The 27976-nt window shown below is 41.1% G+C and overlaps 4 protein-coding genes across 13 annotated transcripts; 2 read left to right on the top strand and 2 right to left on the bottom strand.

Moving 5' to 3' along the window:
- The first annotated feature begins 66 nt into the window (after positions 1 to 66).
- On the top strand, positions 67 to 9396 carry Dnaaf2 (dynein axonemal assembly factor 2). Its single transcript, XM_047539192.1, is given in 6 exon segments — positions 67 to 964; positions 967 to 1784; positions 1786 to 2140; positions 2143 to 2258; positions 5758 to 5901; positions 7328 to 9396. Coding segments are annotated over 6 exon segments (2505 nt in total). The 5' UTR covers positions 67 to 396; the 3' UTR covers positions 7832 to 9396.
- Positions 9397 to 9744: 348 nt separating this feature from the next.
- Positions 9745 to 12370, bottom strand: Mgat2 (alpha-1,6-mannosyl-glycoprotein 2-beta-N-acetylglucosaminyltransferase). Its single transcript, XM_047539193.1, has one exon. It carries the CDS (start codon positions 11873 to 11875, stop codon positions 10532 to 10534), a length of 1344 nt encoding a protein of 447 aa, XP_047395149.1. The 5' UTR covers positions 11876 to 12370; the 3' UTR covers positions 9745 to 10531.
- Positions 12371 to 12400: 30 nt separating this feature from the next.
- On the top strand, positions 12401 to 13803 carry Rpl36al (ribosomal protein L36a like). Of its 4 annotated transcripts, none has more exons than XM_047539195.1 (2): positions 12401 to 12557; positions 13358 to 13803. In XM_047539195.1, the coding sequence occupies exon 2, from the start codon at positions 13389 to 13391 to the stop codon at positions 13707 to 13709; it is 321 nt and encodes a 106-aa protein (XP_047395151.1). In that variant the 5' UTR covers positions 12401 to 12557; positions 13358 to 13388; the 3' UTR covers positions 13710 to 13803. The 4 variants fall into 4 exon arrangements, with proteins under 4 accessions (XP_047395151.1, XP_047395152.1, XP_047395150.1 ...); XM_047539196.1 differs by having other exon boundaries at positions 12490 to 12641; XM_047539194.1 differs by having other exon boundaries at positions 12508 to 12665.
- A 3214-nt stretch (positions 13804 to 17017) lies between these two features.
- Lrr1 (leucine rich repeat protein 1) lies at positions 17018 to 27587 on the bottom strand. 7 transcript variants are annotated; one of them, XM_047542498.1, is made up of 5 exons: positions 26970 to 27587; positions 22937 to 23038; positions 20847 to 21568; positions 19678 to 19726; positions 18328 to 18463 (listed from the first exon to the last, which is right to left on the bottom strand). In XM_047542498.1, the coding sequence occupies exons 1-4, from the start codon at positions 27180 to 27182 to the stop codon at positions 19714 to 19716; spliced, it is 1050 nt and encodes a 349-aa protein (XP_047398454.1). In that variant the 5' UTR covers positions 27183 to 27587; the 3' UTR covers positions 18328 to 18463; positions 19678 to 19713. The 7 variants fall into 7 exon arrangements, with proteins under 7 accessions (XP_047398450.1, XP_047398452.1, XP_047398451.1 ...); XM_047542494.1 differs by lacking the exon at positions 19678 to 19726 and having other exon boundaries at positions 17018 to 18463; XM_047542496.1 differs by lacking the exon at positions 19678 to 19726 and having other exon boundaries at positions 17018 to 18463; positions 20847 to 21370.
- Positions 27588 to 27976: the final 389 nt, after the last annotated feature.

The raw sequence follows: 27976 nt of genomic DNA, 5'->3' as shown, positions 1-27976 counted from the left end.
TTAACTTCTCAGGTCCCATCTTGATTGTGAAACAGAGATGAGTTTTTTTAACTTAAAAGTAGTGTAATCTTGTACCTAATGCTGGAAATTATGACATTTTACGACAGACCGCAGAAGTAAATGCATCATGGCACAAGCATCTAAAAACGGCAAGTAGTTCCTTGGTTTGAAGAAACAGTAAGACCATTTCTGGCATTTCCACCTTATTGCTGCTGCTCCTTCCGGTTGTCGGTGGGGTTACTGTGGCAACGAGCACGCGCTGCCCAGGGCTCATCCTGCGGCCGTTACCGACGCCGACCAGTTACTCTCAGCATACGGGAGGCTCCGCGGGGCGCCCTGCCCACCGGGTCTTGGACTTATCACCCCTGGAGTGAGGACGAGGAGCTGCGGGGCAGCATGGCCAAAGCGGCAGCCTCTTCACCGCTGGAGGACTTGGACCTGAGCGGAGAAGAGGTCCAGCGGCTCACCTCAGCCTTCCAGGACCCGGAGTTCCGGCGAATGTTCTCCGCTTACGCCGAGGAGCTCAATGACCCCGAGAACCTGCGGCGCTACGAGGAAGAGATCACCGCGCTGGAGCGTGAGCGCGGAGTGGAGGTGCGGTTCGTGCACCCGGAGCCAGGCCACGTGCTGCGTACCAGCTTGGACGGGGCTCGGCGCTGCTTCGTGAACGTGTGCAGCAACGCGCTGGTGGGCGCGCCCAGCAGCCGGCCAGTCCAGGGGGGCGGCGGCTGCGGCGCGGCGGCCGGTAGCCACTGGTCCCTGCCGTACAGCTTGGCGCCTGGCCGTGAGTACGCGGGCCGCAGCAGCACTCGCTACACCGTCTACGACGTGGTGTTCCACCCAGAAGCGCTTGCGCTCGCCCGGCGAAACAGGCGCTTCTGTCAGATGCTGGACGCCACGGCTCTGGAGGCAGTCGAGAAGCAGTTCGGCGTCAAGCTGGACCGCCGGAACGCCAAGACCCTGAGACCAAATATAAGGGGACCCCAGAGGCTGCCGTGCTGCGCACGCCCCTTCCGGGGAGCGTCCCCGCCCCACCCGACGGGAACGAAGACCCTCTCTCAGTTTTTCCCTATCCCTACCGGTACCCCGCGGCCGCCCAGAACTCCGTCGGCCCGGGGCCCCAGGCCCCCAAACCTCCCGAGGCGGTTCAGAAGCCCGCCCCCACCGAGCCCCGCTGCAGTGTGGTGCAGCGCCACCACGTGGACCTCCAGGATTACCGGTGCTCCCGGGATTCGGCCCCGAGCCCGGTGCCGCACGAGCTGGTTGTCACCATCGAGCTGCCGCTGCTGCGCTCGGCTGAACAGGCGGCGCTGGAGGTGACGGGAAAGCTGCTGTGCCTTGACTCGAGGAACCCCGACTACCGGCTGCGGTTATCCCTCCCCTACCCGGTGGACGACAGCCGCGGCAAGGCGCAGTTCAACAAGGCGCGGCGGCAGCTGGTGATCACGCTGCCGGTGGCGTTACCAGCCAAGCTCCCGGGCCCTCCCGCGGCGCCGGAAGAGTCGGTGGGCCAGTCCGGAACTGACGGCGCGGCCTGCGCTTCCGCTAGCGTAGGGGAAGAGGGGCCTGTGGGGGACCCCAGCCCGGATCCCAGCGGGGTAGGGACTGCAGAAGCCGGGATCGCCACCCCATTCGCCCCCGAAGTGGCGTCTCCGCCAACGCGGGCTGGGGAGGAGATAGACCTCCAGCCGGAAGAGCGGGACTTGGGCAGGCACTCGGTGTCCCCACCGGGCCTCGAGGAGGAGGAGCGGCCCCCAGGAGCTGAGAGCTCACCTGGGGGGTAGTGGTGGATGCTCTCCTAGAACTTCATCCCGAGGCCTTGACCTGGAGTCTCCTGTAGGAAGAGGGAGTGCGTGCGGAGATATCAGTGTAGAGACACGCGAGGACCTGGAGGGGCCGAGCACCGAGCCTTCTGATCCAGCAATGGGTGGCCCTGGCACCGAGAGCAGGGAACCTTTGTGTCCTCCTTTGCAGTGTAATCAGGATGAAGAATCCTTGGCTCTGCTAATTCAAGTGCCTCAGATTCAGCCGCAAAGTCTTCAATGGGATCTGAACCCCCTCCGGTACAAATTGTGTTTCTCCACACAAGACTTAGTTTATTCCTTCTTCTTGCAGTTTGCTCCAGAAAATAAATTAAGTACAAAGAACCCGTGATTAGCGTTTCTTCAAACAATGCAGTGATAGTACTGGCCAAATCTCCAGAGAGCCATGGATGTTGGCGAGAGTGGTACTGTGGTTTGAACAAAGATTCTTTGGAGGTAACAGTTCTGTCTAGAGTCTTAATATTTGAAACATTCCATCTCACTTCTAGAATTTGCTGTTACGGGCTCCCTCAGCTTATTCTAAAAAAAAAAACATTTTCTGTAACTTTTCACGTGATGCTGGTGCTTGTTCAACGTATTTTCAGGAAGGTTTACACATATCTTCCCTGGTGGATGGGTTGCACATCCTCAAAGTTGTCCGAAATAAAGTTGTTTTCTTGCGCTTCATTGACTCCGAAAAAGACCAAATGGATTTTCAGTGATTCCTGAACCGCTAGGATTATAGACAAAAACTTGACAGTGATGTTTCTTGGAGAAAAGGACTAACTTTGGTCCTATTCTCAAACGGGTTGTGACCCAAGTAAGTTTTAAGAGGCACTCCAAAGTGGCAAGTGGGAAAATCACATTTCCCAGGTTTATAAATTTGTTTCTGGAGAGGAAAAATAACTCGGCCAGTGCCACATAGTTCTTAGGTGAGAAAGCAAACTCAGATGTTAGATTAATCCAAATCCCATGCGCTTTTCTCCATAGGGTGCTGTTTAGTAATTTTAGTCACGGATTTTGGTGAGGTTGTCCTCTGGTGGGCGCTGCTTTTGTTTTAATCATCTTCAGGACCCTGTTAGTATTTGGCACAATGACTGGCATTTAATGAAGTGTAAAAAGTATTTGTTGAGCTGAATGGCACAGTACATCAGCTGCCCCACTTCTGGGCAAACACTAGAACTGGAGTGAGCATTATCTAGTTTATTTAGGATAGATTTTGATGAGTAACTTAATGTCCTGGTGTAGTTAGTTCTGCTAGACTTTTTAGGTTATTAAGTTCTTGAATTTCACATTTAATATTCTATTGTTATGGAAAATATTGAAAAAATACTTAAAATTCTTAAGACTTTAAACTCAAATGAGCAAATTGATGATTTTGAGTCAAGTTTTCAGAAATACTAGTTGCACAACTTATATGTTAAATATTAAGTTTTTGACCTTGGCCTTTAACCTATCAGAAATTTTCATTTCTTCCTGTTGTTTTTCTATAAATATGCTAATAAGTTAGCTCTGTATTTTATGAGTTGGGTGTCTAAGAAGTGGTTAATTTAAGCCCTCCAAAAATGGTAAAATAAATAGTTGGGTAAGATATTTTGTAAGAATATAAAATATAAAATTCAATATCTGCTTATGTTAGCAGAAGGGGGAAATTTAGGAAAGGGCAGTGGCTTTCCTGTAATTGTTTTAGTAAATAAAAATAATGTGGGAAGAAATTTATGGACAAGCTGTTAGAGACTATTCAAGAATGTATTTTAATCTGATTTTCTAGTATGCTAACATTTTAGCAAGGAAACTAAACCAAAATTGGATCTAAATCAAAATAGGATATATCTTTGAAGCCTGAAATAGATTTATTATAATTACTTCCATTAGTCATCACATTTGTTATGGCTGATGGGACCACAATGTCCAGTTCTTTTGCTTTGCTTTTACAGGACCAGGTTCTAAGTGTTAAAGTACAATTAATTTAACAAATGAGTAATGAGACATATATAAGGATATTGTATGCATTATATGTAATAACCATAATTTAGACACTTTGTATCTCAAGACCACCTTTGTTATTTTACACATAAAAAAATACTAATATGTTTGTATCTTAAATATTCACTGAGGATTTTCCTAGAGCTTCAGGGCTTGTGAAATCAGTACCTTTTTAATACAGTCATTGGAAGGCAAACTTGTGCAGTTAGTCTGCATTTTAATCATAAACATTTCTGTTATATTTTCCTTGGGTTAACTAAAAAATTTGGTGTATTTTTGCAGTGAAGCAAAGATGAATCCCCTCTTCAGAAGCGTGAACCTTAGAATGTGCTGGGGATGTAGGTCATTGGTAGAGTGCTTGCCCACCATGTAGAACCCAGGGTTTGGATCCCTAGTACCACAAAAAATAAGAATAAAAAAAAAAAAAAAAAAAGCATGAACCTTAGAAATGCTTTTGATGAGGGTGCTTCTATAATTAGTATTATTCTGGATCTTCAAATAATAGCAAGGCAAATTACTCTTAAAGGTAACATTTTCTGTTCCCAAGGTTCACTTTTTTTTTTGGTACTAGGGTTTGAACCTAGGGGGCGCTTAACCACTGAGCCACATCCCCAGTCCTTTTTAATTTTAAGTTAGGGTCTTGCTAAGTTAGTTAGGGCCTCACTAAATTGGTGAAACTGGCTTTGAACTTGTGATCCTTCTGCCTCAGTCTCCCAAGCTGCTGGAATTACAAATGTGTGTCACTGTGCCTGGTCCAATGTTCACTTTTGTATAGTAGGTGTTCACAGATTAAAATATTGTCTAATGTAGCCTGGCACGATGGCATACCCTTCTTGTCCCAGTGACTCTGAGGGCTAAGGCAGACCTCAGCAATTTGGCAAGACCCTATTTCAAAATAAAAAAAAACAAAAGGGTTGGGGATGCAGCCTGCTGGTAAAATGCCTCTGGGTTTAATTGTTAGGCACACACATTGTGTAATATAAGAAGACAGCTTAAGGTCTGTGGCTGTGGCTCAGTGGCAGAGCACTTGCCTAGCATGTGTGAGCACTGGGTTCGATCCTTAGCACCACATAAAAATAAACAAAGGCATTCTGTCCACTGCAACTACCAAAAAATTAGGAAAAAAAAAATGAGAACTTAAAACTTTCTTTCTTGATTTTTGTCCTCCTGTTTGGACCAAATAATGAACTGTGTTTATTTTGTAATTATAAATTTGTTCATATAAAAGAACAGGAAAATAATTTTATTTGGGGGTAACAACGAACTGATTTTAAGAATTTTATAAGTATGGTTAATATGGTTATTCCTCCCACACCTTAACATTTGACATGAATATGAATAGACTGCAAAACTGAATTGTGATTTATATTGGAGGTTGCATTTATAACCCTAGCAGTGAGGTTATTTTTAAGAAATATTAGGAGGAAAAAAAGTATAATGTATGGATAAATATTATCTAGAGGAGAGAAACATACTTCAGATTTAACAAACCTAGGAAAACTACCAAGGGTTTTATCCCCCAACCCCCCACTTTGTCAGGGTTTTAAAAAATAAATTATACATACACTTTTCGTACAGTTTGTATTGTTCTGTACAGCAGTAAATTTTTTTCTTCAAGAAATCACTTGAGAAGTAATGTGGGATGCATGCCTGTAATCCCAGTGCTTGGGAGGCTGAGGCAGGAGGATCACCAGTTCAAGCCAGCCCTCAGCAAAAGTGAGGGGCTAAGCAACTGAGTGAGACCCTGTCTCTAAAAAGAAAATACAAAATAGGGCTGATGATGTGGCTCAGTGGTCGAGTGTCCCTGAGTCCAATCCCTGGTAAACCCACCCCCCACCAAAAAAAAGAAGTAGTGTTAATCTTTAGTATAATGCTGAAATGTGTGATAATTTTTGTGAGCTGCTTTCCTGAGTATAAGTGTATCAACTGTGATCTATCTGTAAGGTGAATTTTTTCCTTTTTCCTTTAGGAAAGGTTGTTTGTCAGTGAAGAAAATGTTAGTGAGTTTCTTGAAGAGGTCCTGTGCTCTCCATTCACACAGAAAATGCCCTTGTCCCCACCATTAATTGAAGTTCTTCAGGTTACTGATGAGAAGATTCAAATTCATGCAGAGGTAAGATTTTAGTGGGCTTGCTAGAGGAGTGACTACTGGCAAGGTGAAAGCCTAACGAATTCTTATTTCTTAAATGTCATAACTGTGAACAAAATGTACATATAATGACTGGGCAGAGTGAGAATAAGAGATTTGTTTGTATATTTATCATGTGCTAAACCTTCTTTAATCCCCAAATAATCCTCCAATTAGAATCAAATATTTAGGAAGCTTGAGTTTGTCCACGGATGAACACAAGTCTTTTTTTTCCCAAGTTGTGGAAATTATGTCATAGAATTTGTTCATTCTTTTCAGTTGAACCCAGTCTTTAATATTGTATGCAAAAATAAGTGATGCCACTGACTGATGCGTGAATTGGGAGAAGGTTGATGAATACAGAAATTAAAGCACTCAAGAAATTCAACAATTCCCATATAAGAATGACTGTTAGAAAGTTTTGTAGGCAGTGTTAAAAGCTTGGATCATTTTGTCCTGAAGGAGGAGTGATTGAAAGGATTTAATCAGAAAGTTAAAGTCAGGTTTGTATTGTTAAAAAACTGGCAGTATTTGGAGAATGACTTAAACCTGGAAGCATATCTGCAGGTCTGCAAGGGTTATCACCATGAGATAGGGATTTAGGATAAAGAGAAATACTGAATCTTTAAGGGAAACATCCAGAAGCCACTGAGATGCAGAGAACACAGTCGTAAATCTTGGCCCAGGCCCTTGTAATATGAGGAAAATATGCAAGTGCAGGGCAAACTGACACAAAAGTGTGCAGCTCCACCCTGGACCTCCAGTCCAGCCCCTGATACAGCCCTTCTATAAATATTGGACCTCCAAACCAAGGCAGGCTTCTCACTCTTGAGATAGCCTGCATGCTCCCTTGAATGTGTATCTTTCTTCCTAAATAAACCTCTGTCTATGCCTTTGTCTGGCTCATGCTGAATTATTTTCTGTCACGAAATTCTTTGCTGTCATGTATGCCAAGAACCCTGCTGGACCTGAGTTGCGTTCCCCCTATCCTCTGGGAACTCCTTGGATCCTTCAGAGACATTTCTTTTGTGACAACCACACAACTTTTTTAAAAATATGATTTTCAGACCTGGGGATGTAGCTCAGTGGTAGAGTGCTTGCCTAGCATGTGTGAAGCCCTGAGTTCAATCCCTACACACATAAAAAGTTATATTTTCTCCAGTATGGTGGCACACCTGTGATCCCAACTATTGGGGAGGATGAGGCAGAAGGATTGCAAGTTCGAGTCCGGCCTCAGCAATTCAGTGAGACCCTGTCTCAAAATACAAAATAAAAAGGGCTGTGGGTGTAGCTCAGTGGTAAAGTGACCCTAGTTCAATCCTTACAACAACAAAAAAATCTGACTTTCAGGTTACTGTAATTTAATCGCTGTTGTTTCAAATAATTATTAATTTGTTGTTTCTCCACACAGTTACAAGAATGTAGTAATCCTGATCAGCTTCAAGGAAAGGAAAAAATCAATGAAGAATGTCATCTAACTGAAAAAGAAAATTTAGACCATTTTACCACCTCTACAACTGATTCTGATTTATCTGTAGCAGTTAATGCACTAGAAATAGATACTTGTGGTTCAGTTGAAGGATTTCAACAAGAGTCTCTTGATGTTTCTCAAGTGCTATCTGGAAAATCACAGCAAACTGAAGCAAAAATGGAACCTGCTGTTATGAAAGAAAAAGGTTCTACTTACTCAAATGAGGACAAAGATAATTTAAAAGAACCAGTAATAACCAAAGAAAAAGAATTGGATGGAGATCACATATCTTCATTACCGAACAAAACTATAGTTCACAATATACCTGATTTTGAAAGCATAAAAGAAACCAATATGCAGGATGGCAGTGTGCAGATTATTACAGATCATGTGACTCACTGTGCATTCACTTTTCAGAATTCTTTGCTATATGATTTAGATTAATTCTAATTTTGGAATTTAAATGTTGAGTAAAAAAAATTTATACCTAAAATAGTTTCTTTCTGTTAAATATTAGTCAACAAAGTATACAATTAAAATTTGGAATTTTAATTTTAATTCCAATGGGTAAACTGTAAGGTTTTTTTTTTTTTTTTTTTTCTTTTTTTGTCTTTAGAGTTTAAACAAAGTTTAATTTTGGAGATAAGTTTTGTAATTCCTCTGGTATATAACACTTTTTGAAGTAGAGATGTAACACTTTTAATGCAGCCTGTATATAATGACTCTGTTAATTTTTACTTCTTTATACTTACTTTAAAATTTCAAAATAAATATTTACCAATTTGTGGTCATCACACAAAATAATTCTCAAGAATGCAATTAACTTGAAATATCAATCTGTGTATGGGAGTAGAATCCCAAGGCTATTGGTTTATAAGTCTCACTATATGGTGTATTTATGCTGAAACTAGAGGCTTAGAGGGGAAAGAACTTCCCAATATTAATGATCTAAGTAATTATCATACAAATAAACAAATGGAATTTAGCATTTTTGTATGAACACTATATTTTACTAATATCTGTTGTACAAAGGTATAAGGTTAGTTTTTAATGATTTTCAAAATTCAATATTTAAAATATCTTGCAAGTTAAGTATTAAAACAACTTATGGTTTTATAGAATACATTTGAGAATTTTAGAACAGGTATTTTTAAAAAATCTGACAATTCACTTTGATAGAATTATTTTCCTTATCATATCAAAACAAAAACCACTCTTTTATAATCAATTTTTTAATAGCCCAACTAAAATATGAGGGAAGGTAAAAATCCTAACATATTTTTCTCAACCAAAAATTTTGGGATAGCATGAAACATAGAAAGGAGAACACTTGATCTAATCCCTAAGTACAAGGGTGATGTATTCCTGTTCTAGACATGGCTACTAATTCAGACTGGGGCCTTAGCTCAGTCCTGGAAATTGCCTAATTTCTTTAATCATTTAAACTGGAGATGGCAGGTGAGAGGATCAAAAACTGTTATAAAGGCTGGTAATTCATCCTGATTTACATTTATAATCCCTAGACAAAAACTGGCACTAGAGTGGGATGTGAAGTTAGCATAAAGGCAGCTCTTAAAGCAAGAGAACTGTCTCAGGTGAGCACATATATTTTTCAACCACACTCTTAAATTGATGCAGTAAAAGCTTGAGACTCAAGTTTTCTTAGGTTGAGGGCTGAGGATACAGCTCAGTGCTAGAGCACTTGCTTAGCATGCATGAGGCCCTGGTTTCAACCCCTAGTACTGACAACAAAACAGAAAAGTTTTCTTGGGTTGAAATGACCAATAGTAGAATCTACACAGAATATAGCCTTTTATGAGTAATTTTTTAAATTGAATATAGTAATAAGGAAACCTTCTATATAAAATATGGAGTAAATTTTAAGCCTGGTTTTCTATTACTGTATCTTTTTTAAAAAGTGATTTGCCAAATGGTGCACGCTTGTAACCTCAGCTACTCTGGAGGCTGATGCAAGATAATCACAAGTTCAAGGCCAGCCTGGGTGACTTCGGGAGACCCTGTCTAAAAATACAAAAATAAAAAGGATTGGGGATGCATGTAGCTCAGTAGTAGCTGCCTAATACTGTTGATAAAAAAAAAAAAGGTATGATCTCAGTTAAAGCTGGCACTAGAATGTGTTGCACTTTGGCACAACTGAACTTTGTATCATTTCTGGCCTTAAAAAACAATTTAGGCTTTATTTCTCTTACATAGCAGCTTTTATTGTTGTTATCTATGCCTGCCTAATTTGAAGCTAAATAGTTCTTCCAAAGCCAATGCACTGTCATGAGCAGGGTTTTATTTCAAACTTGGTATACAATGTATAGCTAGTAAATATTAAGATGCAATACTAATCGTCAAAGCTTTTAGAATGTTTACTAATTTTGGTGTAAGGAGTAAACAAACTTATTCTGCAAAAAGATTAGGAACCTTTTTATGCAAAAATGAATATTTTATTTTGGTAGCACTAAAAGAAAAAAAAAATCAAATCCACTGTATTTCTACACTGAGGTGAAAACAATGTTTAAACTTTCTTATCAATCAATACATTCCAAAAGAAAGTGTGTTCTATGAAGGTTCCAAAGCACAGGCAAATCTTAACACAATATACAGGAATCAGTAATACTGAAAATGACTGTTCTGACAGGGTGTTTAAAAACATAACTTTTGAGTTATTTGACCAGTGAAGCAATCCCTTCCTAATAATTGTGTCAAGAGTGAAACTGGGCTTGTTCCATTAATACTCTAATGATTTCATTGTAACACTTTTTTTTTACTGCTATTAATTTTAAATTTGCTGTACTTAAAATAAGTTTTGAAAGTGGAAAAGTGTACAAAGTTTCAGATAAAAAGATTAACAGATGCAATTTAAATAAAACTTTCCCTCTTCCCTCATATCAATTAACAATAATCATTACTTTTAACAGAGACAGACTGAGCTTTAAAATTCAACTCCCAAAATGAAAACTTAAGTTTTACATCTTAATCAGACATACTGGAAAAGATTATTATATATTTGGACACCTCTTACAAGAAATTTTTTTTTTGTATTAAAGCAGAAACCAGTTCCTAAACCTTTTATTCAGTTGTATATCCTGTTTAGACAAATATCAAAAATAGAAGACTGTCACTTTTGCAATTTTTTCACTGCAGCCTTCTATAACTTTTACAGAGTTCATGGTCCCTAATATCTCCCCACCCTCCATTTTTCCTAGGTGGGGAAATGGCTACCACAGTAAACTTTTCACTGATAATTAAAGTTTCTGGAAACATGTACTGTTTGTTATTATTTAAGAGTAACTCAATTTGGGCACTCTGGGTGGATGGCCTACATGTTTTCTTGTGATGCATACCACAGTCTCCAGCATGAAAAATCCTAGGAGCTTGAGGAACCAGGACTTTCCAGAATTTTGGAAGACAAGATACAGTCAAATATTGAAGAGTCCAGTCCCAGTTATAATCATCATAAGTACAGAAAGTGTCTGTGCACTCAATCAGCTTCTGATATGCATCCCGGGTCAAGGCTAAACCCATATTGTGCTCTGTGGATTTCCAAGTTTTCACATCTACCTTGTCAGCAATGCCATAGAAATTACGACTGGCAGTATAGGTCCCCAGTGAGAGAACATCACAATCAGGGCACTCTTGCTCCTTCAATTTCCACATCTTTTTGAAGACATGGTAAAAATCTGGAGCTAAGTAGTGGTCCTCTTCTAGGAAAAGTATAAGGCCAGCATAATCTCGAAGAACTTTGACCCTTTCCCATACGAAATGCAGCTTCCACCACCAATGATGTTTGGTTTGGGAGAATTTGGCCTCTCTATAATGGCCGAAGGAGTCAGGATACTCAGCATTAATACACCCCAATTTCAAAGCTGCATTCTTCTGCAAGTCTCTGGGGCAATCTCTGGGGTCACTCCCCGGAAACTCGTTGGGGTACAGCTGAATGCTGAAAGGAAAGAACACCTGAAGAACCGGACAGAAATCCACCCCAGCAATCAGCTGATTGATCTCTGTCGACCAGAAGTCGTGGCTAAAAATGACGAGGACGTTGTCGATGCCCTGGGCTTTTCGAAGTGAGTCCAGTAGCAGTCTGAGGTATTCCGGCCGGTTATGCACCTGGACCACCAGCACCAGCTCCCGGGGGGTCCAGGTGCCAGCCTTATCTACATTCCTCAGCGTCTGATCAAAGTTCAGCTGGTACACGAGGGACCGGTATCGCAGTGTAAGGTTGTCCGCCTCCGGCAGTGGGGCCGCGGGGACCAGTGGAACCGCCGACTCGTTGGAAACCCTGCGGATGCCCACCGACACCGCGGGATGGTCCCCGCCCCGGCCTCCCGCGCCCCGCGCGGGATCGACGTCCAGCAACGGCGGAGCAAGGGCTTCGTTCTTCCTTTGTCGCCCATTGCTGCTCCAGAGGACGAAGCAGCAGGCGGCCACCACAAGCGTCAGAATTAGCACCTTCCGTTTGTAGATGCGGAACCTCATGGTCTCCGGAGCCGAGGACACAAGCGGGCGGGCGCGGAAAGGAGCTGGCGGCCTCTGCGAGGAAGGGGCGGGCGGGCGATCGCCCCGGCCTGTGGCGGTAGGAACTGGCCCCCGGGGCTGCCCTCGCTAACTCATCCCTGGCCTCGGGGGTCCTGGGGCCCGAAGGCTCTCAACTGCCCCAAGCCACCCGGGATCCGCACATCTTCGCCCGGCAGCTGCAGCGGCCCCGCCGCTAGGAGCCGTGGCTCGGCGTTTTCTCGGTCCTCTCCATTCAGCACCACAGGTCCCGGAAGAAGCCCAGCCGCTAGCCCACCGCACCCCAGCTTCGTTACCTGCGGCTCCAGAGGCCCTGTGTCCTCTGAGCTCTCATCCTTACTCGGGTCCCTGACGGCCAAGACCGAGGGACGACGCAGCCTCGCCCCACTACAGCGGCGACCGTTCTGACAACCCGCTACTGGCCCGCGGAGCGCCGCGGCCCTCGGGCCCACACCCCTTGGCCCCGCCCCATAGGCCGTTGGTTGGAGCTTCCCAGGCGCGTCCGGAGGCGCCTGGCCGTGGTAGGCAGCTGCCTATTGGCTCTCGGTACTGTCGCTCAAGTTCAGTTCCTACTTCCGCTCCATTCCTCCCTTTCCTGTTAGGCGCGAGCGTGGCGAGGCTAAGGCTGCGGCCGCGACACCTCCGGGTAAGTCAGGATTTGGACTGTAGCGGTTTAAACAGGAGTCTCCATTGCTCAGAACCAGTGGAAGGACCTTGTAAGAAAGGGAAGGTGAGACCCGCTACCTTGGCTTGGGTGAGTTTAAGAACTGTTTTCTCCGGTCAGGAAAGGAGCGTACGCATGGCGGCTTCCGGGCCGCGAGGCAGGCCGGCTGGTTAAGGACACGTCAGCCCTGAAGGATGCTGACGGGTGATGGTGCTTGGGAGGTAAAAAGTGAAATCAGACCGATGTGGTTCTTGGAGAAAGAACAGGGCGGATCGTAGCAGAAGCTACTGTATCCCGCGCTGCATCAGTCACCCAGGAGCTAGAAAATGGAGGATGTGGGTGGGGGAAGGGAGTCGTAAAGAAATTCTTGTCTTTATCCTCTTTGGAAGAAAATCAGGTAAACATTGCATTTTTCTTTCTGGGCAGCCCAATTTCTATAGAAAACTCTCTGTACTGGTTACTCCCAGTGCCGATGCTCGTGTTTTTAGTGAGTAACTCTATAAATGGCCCAATTATTTAATTATGCATGAGATGTTGGGCATTGAACCCAGGGTCTCGCACAGTTTTGGCAAGCGCTTTTCCGGCGAACTACATTCCCAACCCTATCCAATAGTTTTTAAACGTAAGTGTGCACTTGTGTGTACATATTCATGCAGGAAATGAGTAATACTTTATGTATTACTGATTTATGTAATGACTTTTTTTTTGTAAATATCTTATTTGTATAAAACATTCACTTGGCAAAATATTTAATGTCTGGTACTTTAAATATTTTATTATAGTTTTCATCGCATAGACACCTCTACTGTAAAGATGGTTAATGTACCTAAAACCCGAAGGACTTTTTGTAAAAAGTGTGGCAAGCACCAGCCTCACAAAGTGACCCAGTATAAGAAGGGCAAGGATTCCCTTTACGCCCAAGGAAAGAGGCGCTATGATCGGAAACAGAGCGGCTACGGTGGGCAGACGAAGCCAATTTTCCGCAAGAAGGCTAAGACCACGAAGAAGATTGTGCTAAGACTTGAATGCGTTGAGCCAAACTGCAGATCCAAGAGGATGCTGGCCATCAAGAGATGCAAGCATTTTGAACTGGGAGGAGACAAGAAGAGAAAGGGCCAAGTGATCCAGTTTTAAAGTTTTTGATTTTTTTTTTCCCTTTAATTTGAGGGGGGAAATATTGAAGCTAGAAAAATTATCTGTTGAGAAATAAATAAGTGATATAATCATACCCAAACCTTTCCGTTTCGTTTTTGTTTTTTTACTCAGAATTGTATGCTTAACTTTTTTTTTTTTTTTACAGTGTGGTTCTTGAAGAAATAATAGTAAATTCTTTGAAAGTGAATTATGGTTTATCCTTTCTGGAAGTTTAGTTCTGAGAATTGGAGTTTTGTGTTTATAAGAAAGATAGGAGTCCTGCCTTGAACTTTACAACCAGGTATATACAGTCATGTCCTAGGGAAAACATACAGAGTACTATTTCCTTCTTTTTCTTTCTGATCAATTTAACATGTATAGTAGCCATCCATTATCAACTGTGGTTAGTTCCAAGATGTCCAGTACTATCTCAGTACTGAGCCCTAAGTGTTTTTTCATTCACTCATATATATACACACATCTGTGACGAAGCTTAATTCATAAATTTGGCATGAGTAATAAATAATGATTATGTTACAGGGCTGGGGGCTACCAGATAACTGAGGCAGCAAGAAGAACCTCTTTCAAACTCTTGATTCTTGTGATCAAGTCAGAAAGATTTCAGACATGTTGCTTGGAGTAACAGGAATGATTTTATTAGAAGGGATAGGAAGAGTGCAAGGGGACACTCAAGGGAAAAAGTGGGTCCTCTCAAAGAGGGACTGTGCTTCTCCTACACTCCAGTTTTATGGGGGATCCCAGAGAAATTTCCAGAGTCCTGCCCAAGTCTACCTGATCACTTTTGACTGGCATCAGGATGACATCAGACTTATAAGTCCCCACTACCATGACAATTAGGTCACTTTGGCCCATGCTGACTGGCTGTAATTGAATTTTTTTTTTTTTTTTTTACAGACTGCATTTTAATTTTTTTCTTTTTTTCTTTTTATAGACTGCAACTAATTGGATTTTTAATTATAAATCCCTACAAATTTTATGATTAGGAGGAATTCTTATCTTCCCAGGTTTCAGAAGCTGGTCTGTGAAAAGGGTCACAAGTCTCCCCCTTCAGGGTAGCTTGGATTCCTCTTATGGACATTATTTTGGACTTGCATTTTCTTCTGCCAGGTAATAGGTACTTTGCTGAGGTATATCACATATTCTGTCCACTTAAGCCAGGTAGGGCTGCAGGCAAATTGTTTCTTGGAAGAGAAAGCATGTGGGGTCAGAACAGTGGGCCCATTTTATAGAATTATTCCCTTAACTTCCTGTTTGCCACTGGCATCTGTCCCCTCAGTTACACTAATAAAATTGCCAGCATTTACTCCTGCACTCTGGGGTCACTGAGTAAAATAAGGGTTATTTGGACACAAGCATCGTAATAGTTGATAGAACAGATGGCTACAAGTAATAGGCAGGTAGCATTTATACATTGTGGATACATTGGACACAGCATGGCAAGATGGCATAAGATCTCATTACTACTCAGAATAACTACTACTAAGAATAACTTGTGATTTAAAACAATGTAAATTATTTCTGGTATTTTCCATTTAATGTTTTCAGACTGCAGTTGACATGGTAACATACCATGTGAAAGGAAACTACTGTGTATATTGGGTGAATTCATAATAAATAGCATTTCTTTTTTCTTTTTGCTAGGTAGCAATACAGGCTTGCTTACATTTTAACCAAAGAATTATTTCTCATCCAATACCTAGCCTGAGTCAGGCTCTAAAACATTAGAAATGTTTTAATGGTCACATATGAATCAAGTTTTTTAATAAGAAAGTGTCCTAACAGTCAGGTACAGTAGTGCATGCCTGTATAGGTGAGGTGGGAAGCTGGGGTAGGAGGATTGCAAGTTCAAGACCAGTCTCAGAAACAGTGAGAACCTGAGACCCTCTCAAAAAAGACTAGGGATGTAGCTCAGGGGTGAAGTGCCCTTTGATACCTCCAAAAAAGAAAAAGTGTTTAACATTTGAAACAGTATTAAAAAATGCCTAAAGAAACATTTTAGGAAAATGAAAGTTATTTTGTCTTCTAGAGCTGGGTGTGGTACTACACACCTGTAAATTCAGTGACTGAGGTAAGTCAGCAAATTTGAGGCCAGCCGGCCTAATTTTCCAAGACCCTGCTTCAAAATAAAAAGGGCTGGGGGTGACATCCCTGGGTTATATCCCCATTACCCCTCCTCCCCACACACATACATATACACAAAGCAAAACTTGCAATAAGAACAGTAAGAAATAGATCCTGCCTACAAACCCAAATAATATGTGAACACTAGAGAGGGTTTTCTCCAGCAGTATTTTTCCTTTATTCCCCAAAACCAGTTACAAGGTTATTGCAGTGGTCTAATGGAGAGTGTGATTTGAGTAGGACAGTGGGAATGAACAGGATGGAAGTAAGCACTGATTCTATTTTCCAGGATTGAGTCAGTTCCTTTTCTATGCCCTAGATCAAATCATTTTTTAGCTGGTGTATTGCCACCACTTTTTAAAATTAAAAACTTACACAAACTTAGTGGCCAAAAAAAAAAAAAAAAAAAACAGTCCAAAGACAGAAAAACTTTCTAAGTACAGAATGCAATCAGTAAAGGAAGCAAGTTTCTGCTACCTCTCATTCAATCCCAAAAGTAAAAGTTACAGATTAAAAAAAAGATTATGTGAAGGACATTCTAAAACTTGTAAAAGTCAAATTCTATTTACACTAAAGCAATTCCTACGTAATGCATGAATATAAATTCCATGTGTAGAAAAACACACAAAAATGGTGTGCTTAATAACTTATAAAGCTGAGATCCCTTATCTGAAATGCTTGGAACCAGAAGAGCTTTGGATCTTGATTTTTTGCAAGATTTTGAAATATTTGTATATACAAAATGAGGTATCTTGGGGATTGGTCCAAGACTAACACAGTTCATTTGTTTGATATGCATATATGCCTTAAACACATCCTGAAGGTAGTTCCACATTTTTAGTGTACTGGCATTATTAGAACGTTACAGTTATATACAGTTGGGTTCATCTTGACAAAATCATACATGCATGGAACTCTATTTCAGTTCATATTTCCCACCTTTGCTCTACTCTCCTCCCTACCCCCATTCTCCTTCCTCTATTCTGATCTTCCTTTTGCTCATCCATTTTTGATTGGTTCTTCCTACTGATCAAGGTGAAATTCCCTATGCTACATTTATATATGCACATAGTATAATTTTTAAAAATTCATTCCCCATTTCCTCCCCTTTCCCATCAATTCTTCCCCCCTTTCCCTCTCCCTTTTCTCTGATTTTCTCTGTATGATTTCTGATCCTCCTCTCTACCTTTATTTTGCTCTAGCTTCTACATGAGAAAATATTTGACCCTTGATTTTCTGAGACTGAATTATTTCACTTAGTATGATGTTCTACATTTCCATCCATTCGCCAAATGCCATTTCATTTTCCTTTATGGCTAGGTAAAAACCATTGTGTACATATACCACAATTTCTTAATCCATTCATCTACTGATGGGCATCTCACTTGATTCCATAATTTGACTACTGTGAATTATGCTGCTATAAACACTGAGGTGGCTGTATTGCTAGACTATGCTTTTAATTCTGTTGGAATAATACTAAGGAGTAGGATAGCTGGGTCATATGGTGGGTTCCATTTGTAATATTTTGAGGAATCTCCATACTGCTTTCCAGGGTGTTGTACTAGTCTGCAATCTCACCAACAATAGTGTACCTGCATTTGAATATAACCTGTCATAAGGTCAGGTGTGAAATTTTCCACTTGAGGCATGTCAGTGCTCAAAATATTTGGGGTTTTAGAGCAGTTTGGATTTTGGATTAGGGATATTTAGTATGTACATAGTTTAATACCAAATAATTCTTCACTATTATTTGGAATATTAGTCCTCCACAAGTATATTTCATGCATTATGAAACTCCTTTAATTGATATGCAAGAAGAAAGTTGATAAGAACATTCTTATGATCAGAGTGACTGGGATCAGTATCTATTTAACATTAAAACTCAACCTTACAACTCTGGAAACTTTAGGTGAAATCAATACTGCAATAAATGAATAAAAAGTTAACCCCACAATAAAATTCAGCTTTAATGAAATTAAAGTTTTAGAGTCAAATGACTTAAAATGTTGGCATAACACATATTCCTCTTCTTGAGTAAGTATACAAAAGACTTCCCTTGGATCAGACATGGTGGCACACCCTATAATCCCAGTGGCTTGGGAGGCTGAGGCAGGAGGATTATGAGTTCAAAGTCAGCCTTACCAAATTAGCAACACCCTAAGAAATTCAGCGAGACCCTGTCTCTAAATAAAATAAAAAAAAGGGCTGGGGATGTGGCTTAGTGGCTAAGTGCCCCTGGTTTAATCCCTGGTACCTAAAAAAAAAAAAAGGCTTCCTTTTTTCCAATTTGGCACTATAAAATCATAGGTCACAAAGGAATCCCAAGCTTATCTAAACTAAATGAAATTTCTTTTTGTGGCATCACCTATTACTTTAACATATCAGAGGAATTTACATAGCAGGTTAGAGAACAGAAGTAAGAGCTAACAGGTGCTTCTGTACCACCCATATTATCTACTAAGACCACAGTGTGAGCAACAGAGTGGAGATTCATTGTAGTAGTTCCTTGAATGAAAGAGTTCAGACAATATCTCCCACAAACACAGGTTTTTGCAGCATCCAAATCTTGGCAAAGATGGAAAGGAATGATATGCGGACCATATGGAATCCTAATGTGAAAAAAAAGTTAAAGACATATTTTATGTGAACTAGATTCAGACCTTCATGTATTAGAAATTATTTGTACATTGAATTATAGTGCTGAAAAAATAAAATTATAATTTAAGGGGACTTAGTATATTGTTTTATTTTCCTAAATAGCATGAACAGGACAAATATACTAACTATCGAAGTATCTTTTGGCATGACCACTTATTAGCACTATCACACCCGTCTGTATGAATTTATATATATAAATTTCCCCTTATACCCTCATACTGGGGATCAAATCCAGGATCTTAAGCATGCAAAGCACTCTAACACTGAGTTACATTCCCCAGTCCTTTTAATATTTATTTGCAGACAGGGTCATGCGAAGTTGCCCAGCCTCAAATTGCAATCCTCATGTCTCAGCCTAAATGTTTGAATGTAGGACCCAGTTTTGTTTTCTTAAATGTCTCAGGAGATTCCAATGTATAGGTAGCTATAATTAAAAACTTCAGGTCGGGTGCAATGGGGCACACCTGTAATCCCAGCTATTTCAGAGACTGAGGAAGGATGATTCCAAGTTTAAGGTGAGAATGGGCAACTTAGCAAGACCTTGTATCAAAATAAAAACTAAAAAGGGTTAGGGGTATAGCTCAGTAATAGAGCACTGAGTTCCATCCCCAGTACAAAAGAAAAATTCAGCCAGGCATGGTGGTACACACTTGTAATCCCAGTGGCTTAGGAGGCTGAGGCAGGAGGATCTCAAGTTCAAAGCCAGTCTGAGCAATGGTGAAGTGCTAAGCAACTCAGTGAGACCCTGCCTTTAAATAAAATACAAAATAGGGCTGGGGATGTGGCTGAGTGGTCGAGTGCCCCTGAGTTCAATCCCTAGTACCAAAAAAAAAAAAAAAAAGAGAGAGAGAGAGAAAGGAAAAAAAAAATTGAGACATTTGATTTTATTAGTCTAGAGTGGCAACTAGTCATCATAAGTTTTAAAAGCTCCTTAGGTTATTCTAAATGCAAAGTAAAGTTTGAGAACCACTGCTTTGTAATAACAGTTCTTATTGGTGGAGATGGCACTGGAAGGGTAGTAAATTTGATTTTAGTGGGGTCTGTGTGAATAACAAAGTATGTAAGATTCTGTGTACTCATTTGGGTATTTTTCTGAATTCTTAACTTTGGTCAGTTTTTAAAAGGCTCCCCAAATCCTTAATAAGGGGATATATGATCTTCCTACCATTTTACAGGCACTCAAAATACTTCGGTTATCATCTTAACTTCCACACCTGTATGAAAGAAGCATGAGCAAAGTGAATAACTGGAGTTCAGTCTCATGAAACGAGCTGCAGTTAGTGTTCAAAGTCAAGAGGAAGAGAACCAACAGCTACTGAGTTATTCTATTATGCCAAGTGCTTTGGCATTACATTTGCTCATTTATTTTCACAACTCTATAAAGCTGGTATTATCCCTATTTCACAGATGAGAAAATTTAATCAAGAGGTTTAAGTTGCTAACGTCACATAAATGGGTAAAGCCAGGAATCCAACACAAGTCTAGCTCTAAAGACCACACTTCACCATTATGCCAGATTGAAGTTCTCAAACTTAAGGGTGCATCAAAATCACCTTGAGGAATCAAAAAAAAAACAGATGGATCCCAGTATGTTTGGGGCATAGTCTAAGAACTTGCATAATTAACAAGTTTCTAGGTGGCTGCTACTGCTCAGGGGACCATACTTTGAGTAACAATGACATTCATTCTATTTATTAAGGGCCTATTATGTGCCAGGAGCAGGGCATCCTATTTTAGACCCTAAGGAAATAGTGGAGAACAAAATCAAACTCATGCCCTCATAGATCTTACATGTTTGTTAGAAAAACTGACAACAAAGAAAAACATGTTAAAAAATGCAGTGTCAGGGGCTGGGGTTGTAGCTCAGTGGTAGAGCATTTGCCTAGCATTTGTGAGGCACTGGGTTCAATCCTTAGCACCACATAAAAATAATAAAATAAAGGTATTGTGTCCATCTACAACTAAAACAAAATATTAAAAAATCGTGTCACATAATAAATGACACCCCCCCAACAAACAAACAAACAAAAACAAAACAAACAAACAAACAAACAAGTCATATAAGGAAGTAGGGAATAAAACTTTTGATAAGGTGGACAGGTAAGAACTTTCGTGCTTGGGCAGAAAATTCAATGAAGTGAGGGAGTGACTATGAGAATTTCCTGAAGGAAAACCATTCCAAGTAGAGGTAAGGAACATCAAAAAGGCCATCGTAGCAAGGGTACAGGTTATATACAGCACTAGAAGCTATGCTAGACTTTGACTATTATTCTGAATGATGAGAATACTAGAATGCTACCAAAGATCCACGTTTAATTATTACGGAAGTCTTACCTATTATATAGTATGGCTCGTGCAGAAGATTCCAATAACGTTACTGGCACTTGCAGTTTTATAACTGGAAAGACTTTTGGCTGTTCGAAAGGATTTCCAAAAAGATCCAAGTATTCAAGGGACAGATTTTTAAATTCACTAGGCAAATATGGAAGCTTATTTCGAGTTGCTGACAAAAAACGAAGGTTTGCTAATTGTCCTATCTTGAAAGGAAACTGAATCAATTCATTATCATCAAGTTTTAAATCTGTAAGTTCTCGTAGCTGGCAAAACTGTACAGGGAGTGCCTTGATTTTGTTTTTGCTGAGATCCAAACTGCGAAGTGATTTCTGGAGTGTAGACTGACACAAGGCCACACTAAAAGACTCCAAATGATTGTCATTCAGGTAAAGTTCTTGAAGGTGAATGAGATCTCCAATTGTAGCTGGAAGCTTTTTTATGTGGTTATGACTCAAGTCCAATTTCTTAAGGTTTTTTAAACAAAGCATACGCATGTCAACTCGGAGAAGCCCACAATAAGAAACCTGAAGATGTTCGAGAGAATATGGAAAGTTCTTGCTTAGGGGATAGTCCTTTTTGGATGTGATAACCATTTTAATTTTAAATTTTTCAAATTCTGATGTTTTCACTGATGTGAGCGTTGAAAGTGGTGCGTTGATATCACAGCCTTTATGAGCCAGTCTCATAGCTGAAAGGAAACTCTTTAAATTGCCAGAATTGGCCTGAATAAATAAAAAGTTATATGATCATAAATTCCTTTGTAGATAATGCATATGCTAGTTATTCCCATAACAAATTCTGTAGTTATGTATGAAAGTCACACAATATTTTACTGAATTGGCTGTACAAAATAATTTTTTTTTTTTAGTATTTTATTTGGTCTAAATTTCAATTTTAAAAGTTTCTGAAAAAAGTTGAGAAATATGGTTAGCATAAACAGTCTAAATAAAACTATTCAAGGGGAAAATCACTAAAAGTATAAAAATGAGATAGGCCAAGCTTGCTGTGTAATGCAAAATGCTCCGGGTGCCATTCACAAATACGAGCAGCTGAGCAAAGTGATGGCCTTTCTCAAAAGCAACAAGATAGCTGGGCTCGGTGGTGTATGCCTGTTTACCCAGCGGCTTGGGAGACTGAGTCAGGAGGGTCACAAGTTTGAGTTGCCTGGACAACTTTGCAAGACCCGGTCTCAAAAAACAAAAAGAGCTGGGGCTGTAGCTTAGTGATAAAGTGCCTCTGGGTTCAATCTCCAGAATTAATCATTCAATCAATGCATCAATCTATCCATTCATCAATCAACTGGCCTGGGGCTAAGATCAGTGGTAGAGCATATACTTAGTATGCAAGTATGCAGCGGGTCCTGCGTTTCATCCCTAGTACTGTGCAAAAAAAAAAAAAAAAAAAAAAAAAAAAAAAAAAAAAAAAAAGGAAAAAACAAGGTTGAACATAATGCTCAGGTTTTAAAAGATTTTTAATTTTAATTGTTTATGTACTTTAAAAATAGTAAATAAAATATAAAGAGATGGCTCTCATTGCATTTTATCCCCCTTTTAAAATCAAATTTGTTTGATGGTACTGGGAATTGAACCCAGGGTCCCTCTACCACTGAGCTACATCCTCAGTTCTTTTTAAAATTTTAAAAAATTTTCAGATAGGGTGGTGCTGACCTCAAATTTGCAATCTTTCTGCCTCAGTCTCCCAAGTCATGAGTCACTGGAATTATAGGCATGTGCCACAATGTTCAACTTAAAATGAAATCTGTAACATGAGTTTAGGTGGCAAAAATGCAGACCTGTGCTACTTGCCATATACAGTTCCAATTTAGGAAAACTATCTGTCCTGGGCATGGAAGCAAACCTAGCTTTTCTCCCTGTCCTGGGAGCCTCCCTAAGGCAGCTTTTGCCCTCTTGTAAGGCAAAAAAGACACACAAGCATATCTGGGAAACTGCCTCTGTGCCACTGCCTCTTCAACAAACCTGCCAGAGTCCTCCTCTATTCAGCTATGTGAAATATCAGAATGGTAGAACAATTTTCTTCTTTAAAGAAAACACAGTCAAGCAACTTAACCATTACTGTTTTTAAAACCATACCTTACTTAGACAGATGTCCACAGGAGGCTCCTTTAACCGGACAGTGGCTTTCCCTTCATCTGCAAATTTGGTGAAGAACTGCTCAATATTTTCCTTTAGCTGCTTAAAATCAATGAGAAAATAAGGACAAAAGTAGGTATTGTTATTCAATAGTTCTTACTACAACTAGAATGTGCCAATTACTTTACCATGCTTTGATTTGGCTTTTAGTCCTTACATCTAGGTGTTTTATAGTTGCCTCCTACTAGGTTTTATACAAATTCCATGAGAGGTGAAATCTTGAAGTCTTTTTTATTTCTGTATTCAAGAGTTAGAACAGTGACTGACATAATGAGTACTCAACAGTTTTTCACGAATGCTGTTGCTTTTGCTTTAGACTTCAACAACTATTTATTGAGAAGTCACTATGTACCACATACTATGATAGAGGCTGAGACATAGTAGTGAATAAGACTGACATGGGCCGAGTGTGGTGGAGCACGCCTATAATCCCAGTAGCTCAGGAAGCTGAGGCAGAAGGATCAGGAGTTCAAAGCCAGTCTCAGCAATATGGAGGTGCTAAGCAACTCAGTGAGACCCTGTCTGTAAATAAAATATAAAAATAGAGCTGGAATGTGGCTCAGAGGTTGGGTGCCCTTGAGTTCAATCCCCGGTATTCCCCGTTCCCCAAAAAAGCCTGACATGGTAACTACACTTAGAGCTGACCGTATGATAAGACAGTTTAAACAAGTAATTATAAGCATGAAAAATATATAGTGCAGGCTGCTATAATCTAGGCAAGGAAATCTTAATTACTCTATAGTAAGATTTGAAGGATTAGGGTGATGTTGAGCAAGAGATGGAAGGAAGATGGATGGGACAGCATTCCAGTAGGAGGAAACACATGTAAAGCCATGAGAGAAGGAGAGCTTGGCATCTATGAGGAAATGGAAGAAGTTAATTCAGGATGGTGAAGAGGTTTAGAGAAAAGGCAGATGAGTATGGAAAAGTAAGAAGAAATTAGACAATGAAAGATTTTGTAATATATATTAAGAATTTTAGAGGATGTGGGGAAAAAGTATACTCATACATTGTTGGTGGGACTGCAGATTGGTGCAACCACTTTGGAAAGCAATATGGAGATTCTTAAGAAAACTTGGAATGGAACCACCATTTGACCCAGTTATCCCACTCAGTTTATACCCAAAGGACTTAAAATAAGCATACTATAGTCATACAGTCACATCAATGTTTATAGCAGCTCAATTCACAAGAGCTAAACTAAGGAACCAACCTAGATGCCCTTCAACAGCTGAATGGATAAAGAAAATGTGATACATATATGCAATGGCATATTACTTAGCCTTAAAGAATGAAATTATGGCATTTGCAGGTAAATGGATGGAACTGGAGAATATCATGCTATGATATAAGTCAATCCCAAAAAACCAAAGGCCAAACATTTTCTCTGATAAGGGGATGCTGATCCATAGTGGGGGGTGGGTAAGGGAAGAATGAAGGAACTTTGGATTATGCAGAGGGGAGTGAGGAGAGGGGTGGGGCGGTGGGGATGAGAAGGAAAGTAGAATGAGATAGTCATTATTACCCTATACACATGTATGAAAAAAACCCCAAGATAACAGACAAGCCTTAAAAAAAAAAAAAAAAGAATTTTAGATTTCACCCTAAGAATAATGAAATCCACTGAAGTTACTTAAGTTTTTTGTTGTTCTTTTTTTTTTTTTGGAGGGGGGGATGAGATACCACAGATTGAACCCAGAGGTACTTAACCACTGAACCACACCCCCAGCCCTTTTTATTTTGAGATAGGGTCTTGCTACATTGCTGAGGCTGGCTTTGAACTGGTGATCTTCCTGCCTCAGCCTCACCAGCTGCTGGGATTACAGGTGTGCACCATCATGTCCACTGAAGGATTTTAAACTAGAAAATATGATCAAATCTCTATTTTAAAAAAATTTCTCTTTAACTGCAATGTAAAGCCTGAACTCTGAGGGAGAAGAGAATGGATTGGGGAGGGACAATGGAAGAAGGTAGGAGATCCTTTAAGAGACTAGCTGGGAAAGTGATAGTTTAGACTATAGCTGGGATGGATGAAAAATGCTTAGGAGGTAGAATTCAAAAGATTCAATTACATATATTGGATATGGGGAGGCAAAAGCTTTAAGGTTCTGGATGGTGGTGCTATTTAATGAGTTGCAGAACACTGTCAGAAAGGCAGGTTTGGGGTGGCAAGGAAAATTAATTTCTAGATATTTTGAATTTGAAAATTTACAAAGATTTCCAGTAGGTAGTTGATTTGAGCCCAAAGTTAAGGAAAGAACTGGCTAAGATACAGATTTAGGGGTCATAGTCACATGGATGGTTGCTTGTTCCCAGGCAGGAAAGTAAAAGTATTTCCCACACTTAGTACTAATACCTATTATTCATGGCTCAGGTCTGGCATCAGCTTAATTCACCTAGTCAATGTTTATTGAACCCCTATTATGTTCTGAGTACTGTGGTACCATATCTGCCAAACTTTATCAAGTTCCTGTAATCAGAATTCATCTCTATTTTTTATAGTCTACTAATAGCACTTATACCATCTTGTATTATAAGTAGTGGCTTCTGTTTCTCCCCGTGACTAAACCAAGTTTCTTATCTCACACAGAATCTAGCGTTGCACCTTGCACACAATGTCTTCAACTGGAGATTTACAACAAAACTTGATTAGGATTCTGAACAGGTGTCTATTAATGCAGCAAAAGTTTAAGAAGGGAGAGTGCAAGGGTTTGGGTTGTGGCTGAGTGGTAGAGTGTTTGCCTGGCATGTGTGAGGAACTGGGTTCAATTCTCAGCACCACATACAAATAAATAAATAAAATAAAATAAAGGCCCATCAATGACTTAAAAAAAAAAAGGTACATTATGAGCTTTTTAAAGAGGCAAAGGCTGAGCCTGAACTGGGTATGAAAGAAGTCAGTTTTAGGAAAGATAATTGTGGAGAAAAGAGAGGTCCAATTCTAGTTACAAGTTTGCTTCTGACACTTAATGGTTCTCTGAACTATAAAATGTTGAGTAATTTCTAAATTCAATTTTTAAAAAATGGCATGAATTTGTTCCATTAAAAGAGAAAAATTTAGACTTTCAGCTACTTACATCAAACATTAGGTGGTTCTGAATGATAGTAACACCCTTCCCTCAGCTAAGTATTCACTGTGGAATATAATATGTAAGGAAAATAATCCCAATAATTGTATGATACCCAATCAAAAGTCAGAAGCAAGGTGGGTGATTAATTGTTTGCTTGGTTTTATTTATAGTAGATATGAAGGTATTCTGTTTTCAAAAAATAACATAGTGTCTGATAATGGAAGAAAAGGAATTTTTATAAATTTTGTTTTGAAAACTTCATTTCAACTTAGCTTCTAGAGTTTGCCACAGCTCTACATATACAGATAATGTTTGGCCTAAGAAATCAGGCCAAACATTAAAAAAGAGATATTGTAACCAATAACTTTGATAAAAATATGAAAATGCAACCCAAAGCACTACTGTAAAATTTTACTACTGTACTAATTGGGCCTACTGACTATGGATACTATTCATCACCTCTTAAAGGCGCTGTTTAAAAAAAAGGAAAAAATTCTGTGGGAAAAACAATTTACTATAGGAAAGTGCAGTTACTTCACTGTTTCCTCAAATTAGCTGCTTCACCTGCAGTTATTTCACGCAGGCTGAAATTTCAGAGGCTTTAAAAGGGCGGGGTTGCTTTCTACCACCGAATAACGACGACGTAAATTCAGAGTCGCGGAAATGGGCAGGAAAAACAACGAAAAGGTGCATTCTCAGAAGTTTTCCGGCGGATAGGCAGCATCACAAGACTGTAGGCCTCGGGTGGTGGTGGGATAAAGGGGCCGGGCCGAGTTCGCCAAGGCGGAGTCGGGTTCGGGAACCTCCGAGCGCGCGAGTCCCCAGGGCGACCGGCCCCTAGATCTGAGAAACAGCGCGTAGCCGACTCCCCTGGCACGCCTGCCTGCTCCAAGTGCACTGACCTCATAGCGGGTCCCGCGCTTGTCCTTCATGGTGGAGATGAGCAGGCAGGCGGGGCGCGGGCCGCCCGGTTCGTCCCTTGCGCGGGGCCGCAGCTGACTCCCGGGCGCCTGCTGACAAAGGCTCAATACGGCTCGGACGCCCTTGCCTCGGTTCCTCAGCCCCAAAGCCGGCAAGTGCCGGCTGATCACCTCCACCTCGCAGTGCAGCTTCATCTCGCCTGGGCGGCAACAATTGAGCCACTCGGCTTTGAAACTTCCTTCTTCCCGCCACACCGCGCCCGCCGGGGTCCTAGAGCGCCTAGGCTGTCCGCGGATCCGCCTGTCGTTGGACGTACCGACGGCACGGGGTTTAAGCGTCCCGCGCTGGCCGGGTCCACTCTCTTCGCCCCACCGAGCCCTTCCTATAGCCGCCGGCCAGGGGAAAGCCGGTACCGACCTTCTGGAGACCCGGCTCGCGTCTTTCGAAACCGGCGACCGGCGAGGGACGCAATGTCCTCTCTCCCGAGCGTGTGCACCTGGCGGCCGTGGCTGCTTTTGTTTGGTTCAGATTCTTACTGTCTCCGCGGTTGGCCACTGAGTTTCCCTGGGGTAGGCAGACAGCCTTCTGTTTATGGGGAATTCACGAGCTGCCCCACAAGCCAGCGAGGGTGCGGCATTTCCTGGGGAGGACGGGCTGGCGTTTTGGTGGCCCTCCTTACTCAGGATCCGACATCTGTTAATTCAGAGCGGAACTTTAAGCGACAGTATTTGACTTGGCAATTCCTGTGGAACAAATCTTGCTTTGCCACGGAGGGTGGGTTGGATGCAGTGACTGGCTTAGCTGCATCCGATACTTGGAAAGACCGTCCAGACCCGGTGTACCCTTCCGACTCTTATTCCTTTTATTGAGCCACCGGAAGGGCGCGGGCTGGGCTGAGGAAGGCGCCTGGTTCACTCTCAGGGTCGTAATCTGGTCACTTTAAAATTTGCGCCCGGGCTCCTCCCTCCTGGCCCTGTATTAAACTTCT

The sequence above is a fragment of the Sciurus carolinensis genome, chromosome 2, assembly GCF_902686445.1.
Source record: "Sciurus carolinensis chromosome 2, mSciCar1.2, whole genome shotgun sequence".
Lineage (NCBI taxonomy): Eukaryota > Metazoa > Chordata > Mammalia > Rodentia > Sciuridae > Sciurus > Sciurus carolinensis.
The sequence above is the reverse complement of the archived record's forward strand: the minus strand, read 5'-3'. Positions and strand labels throughout refer to the sequence as shown.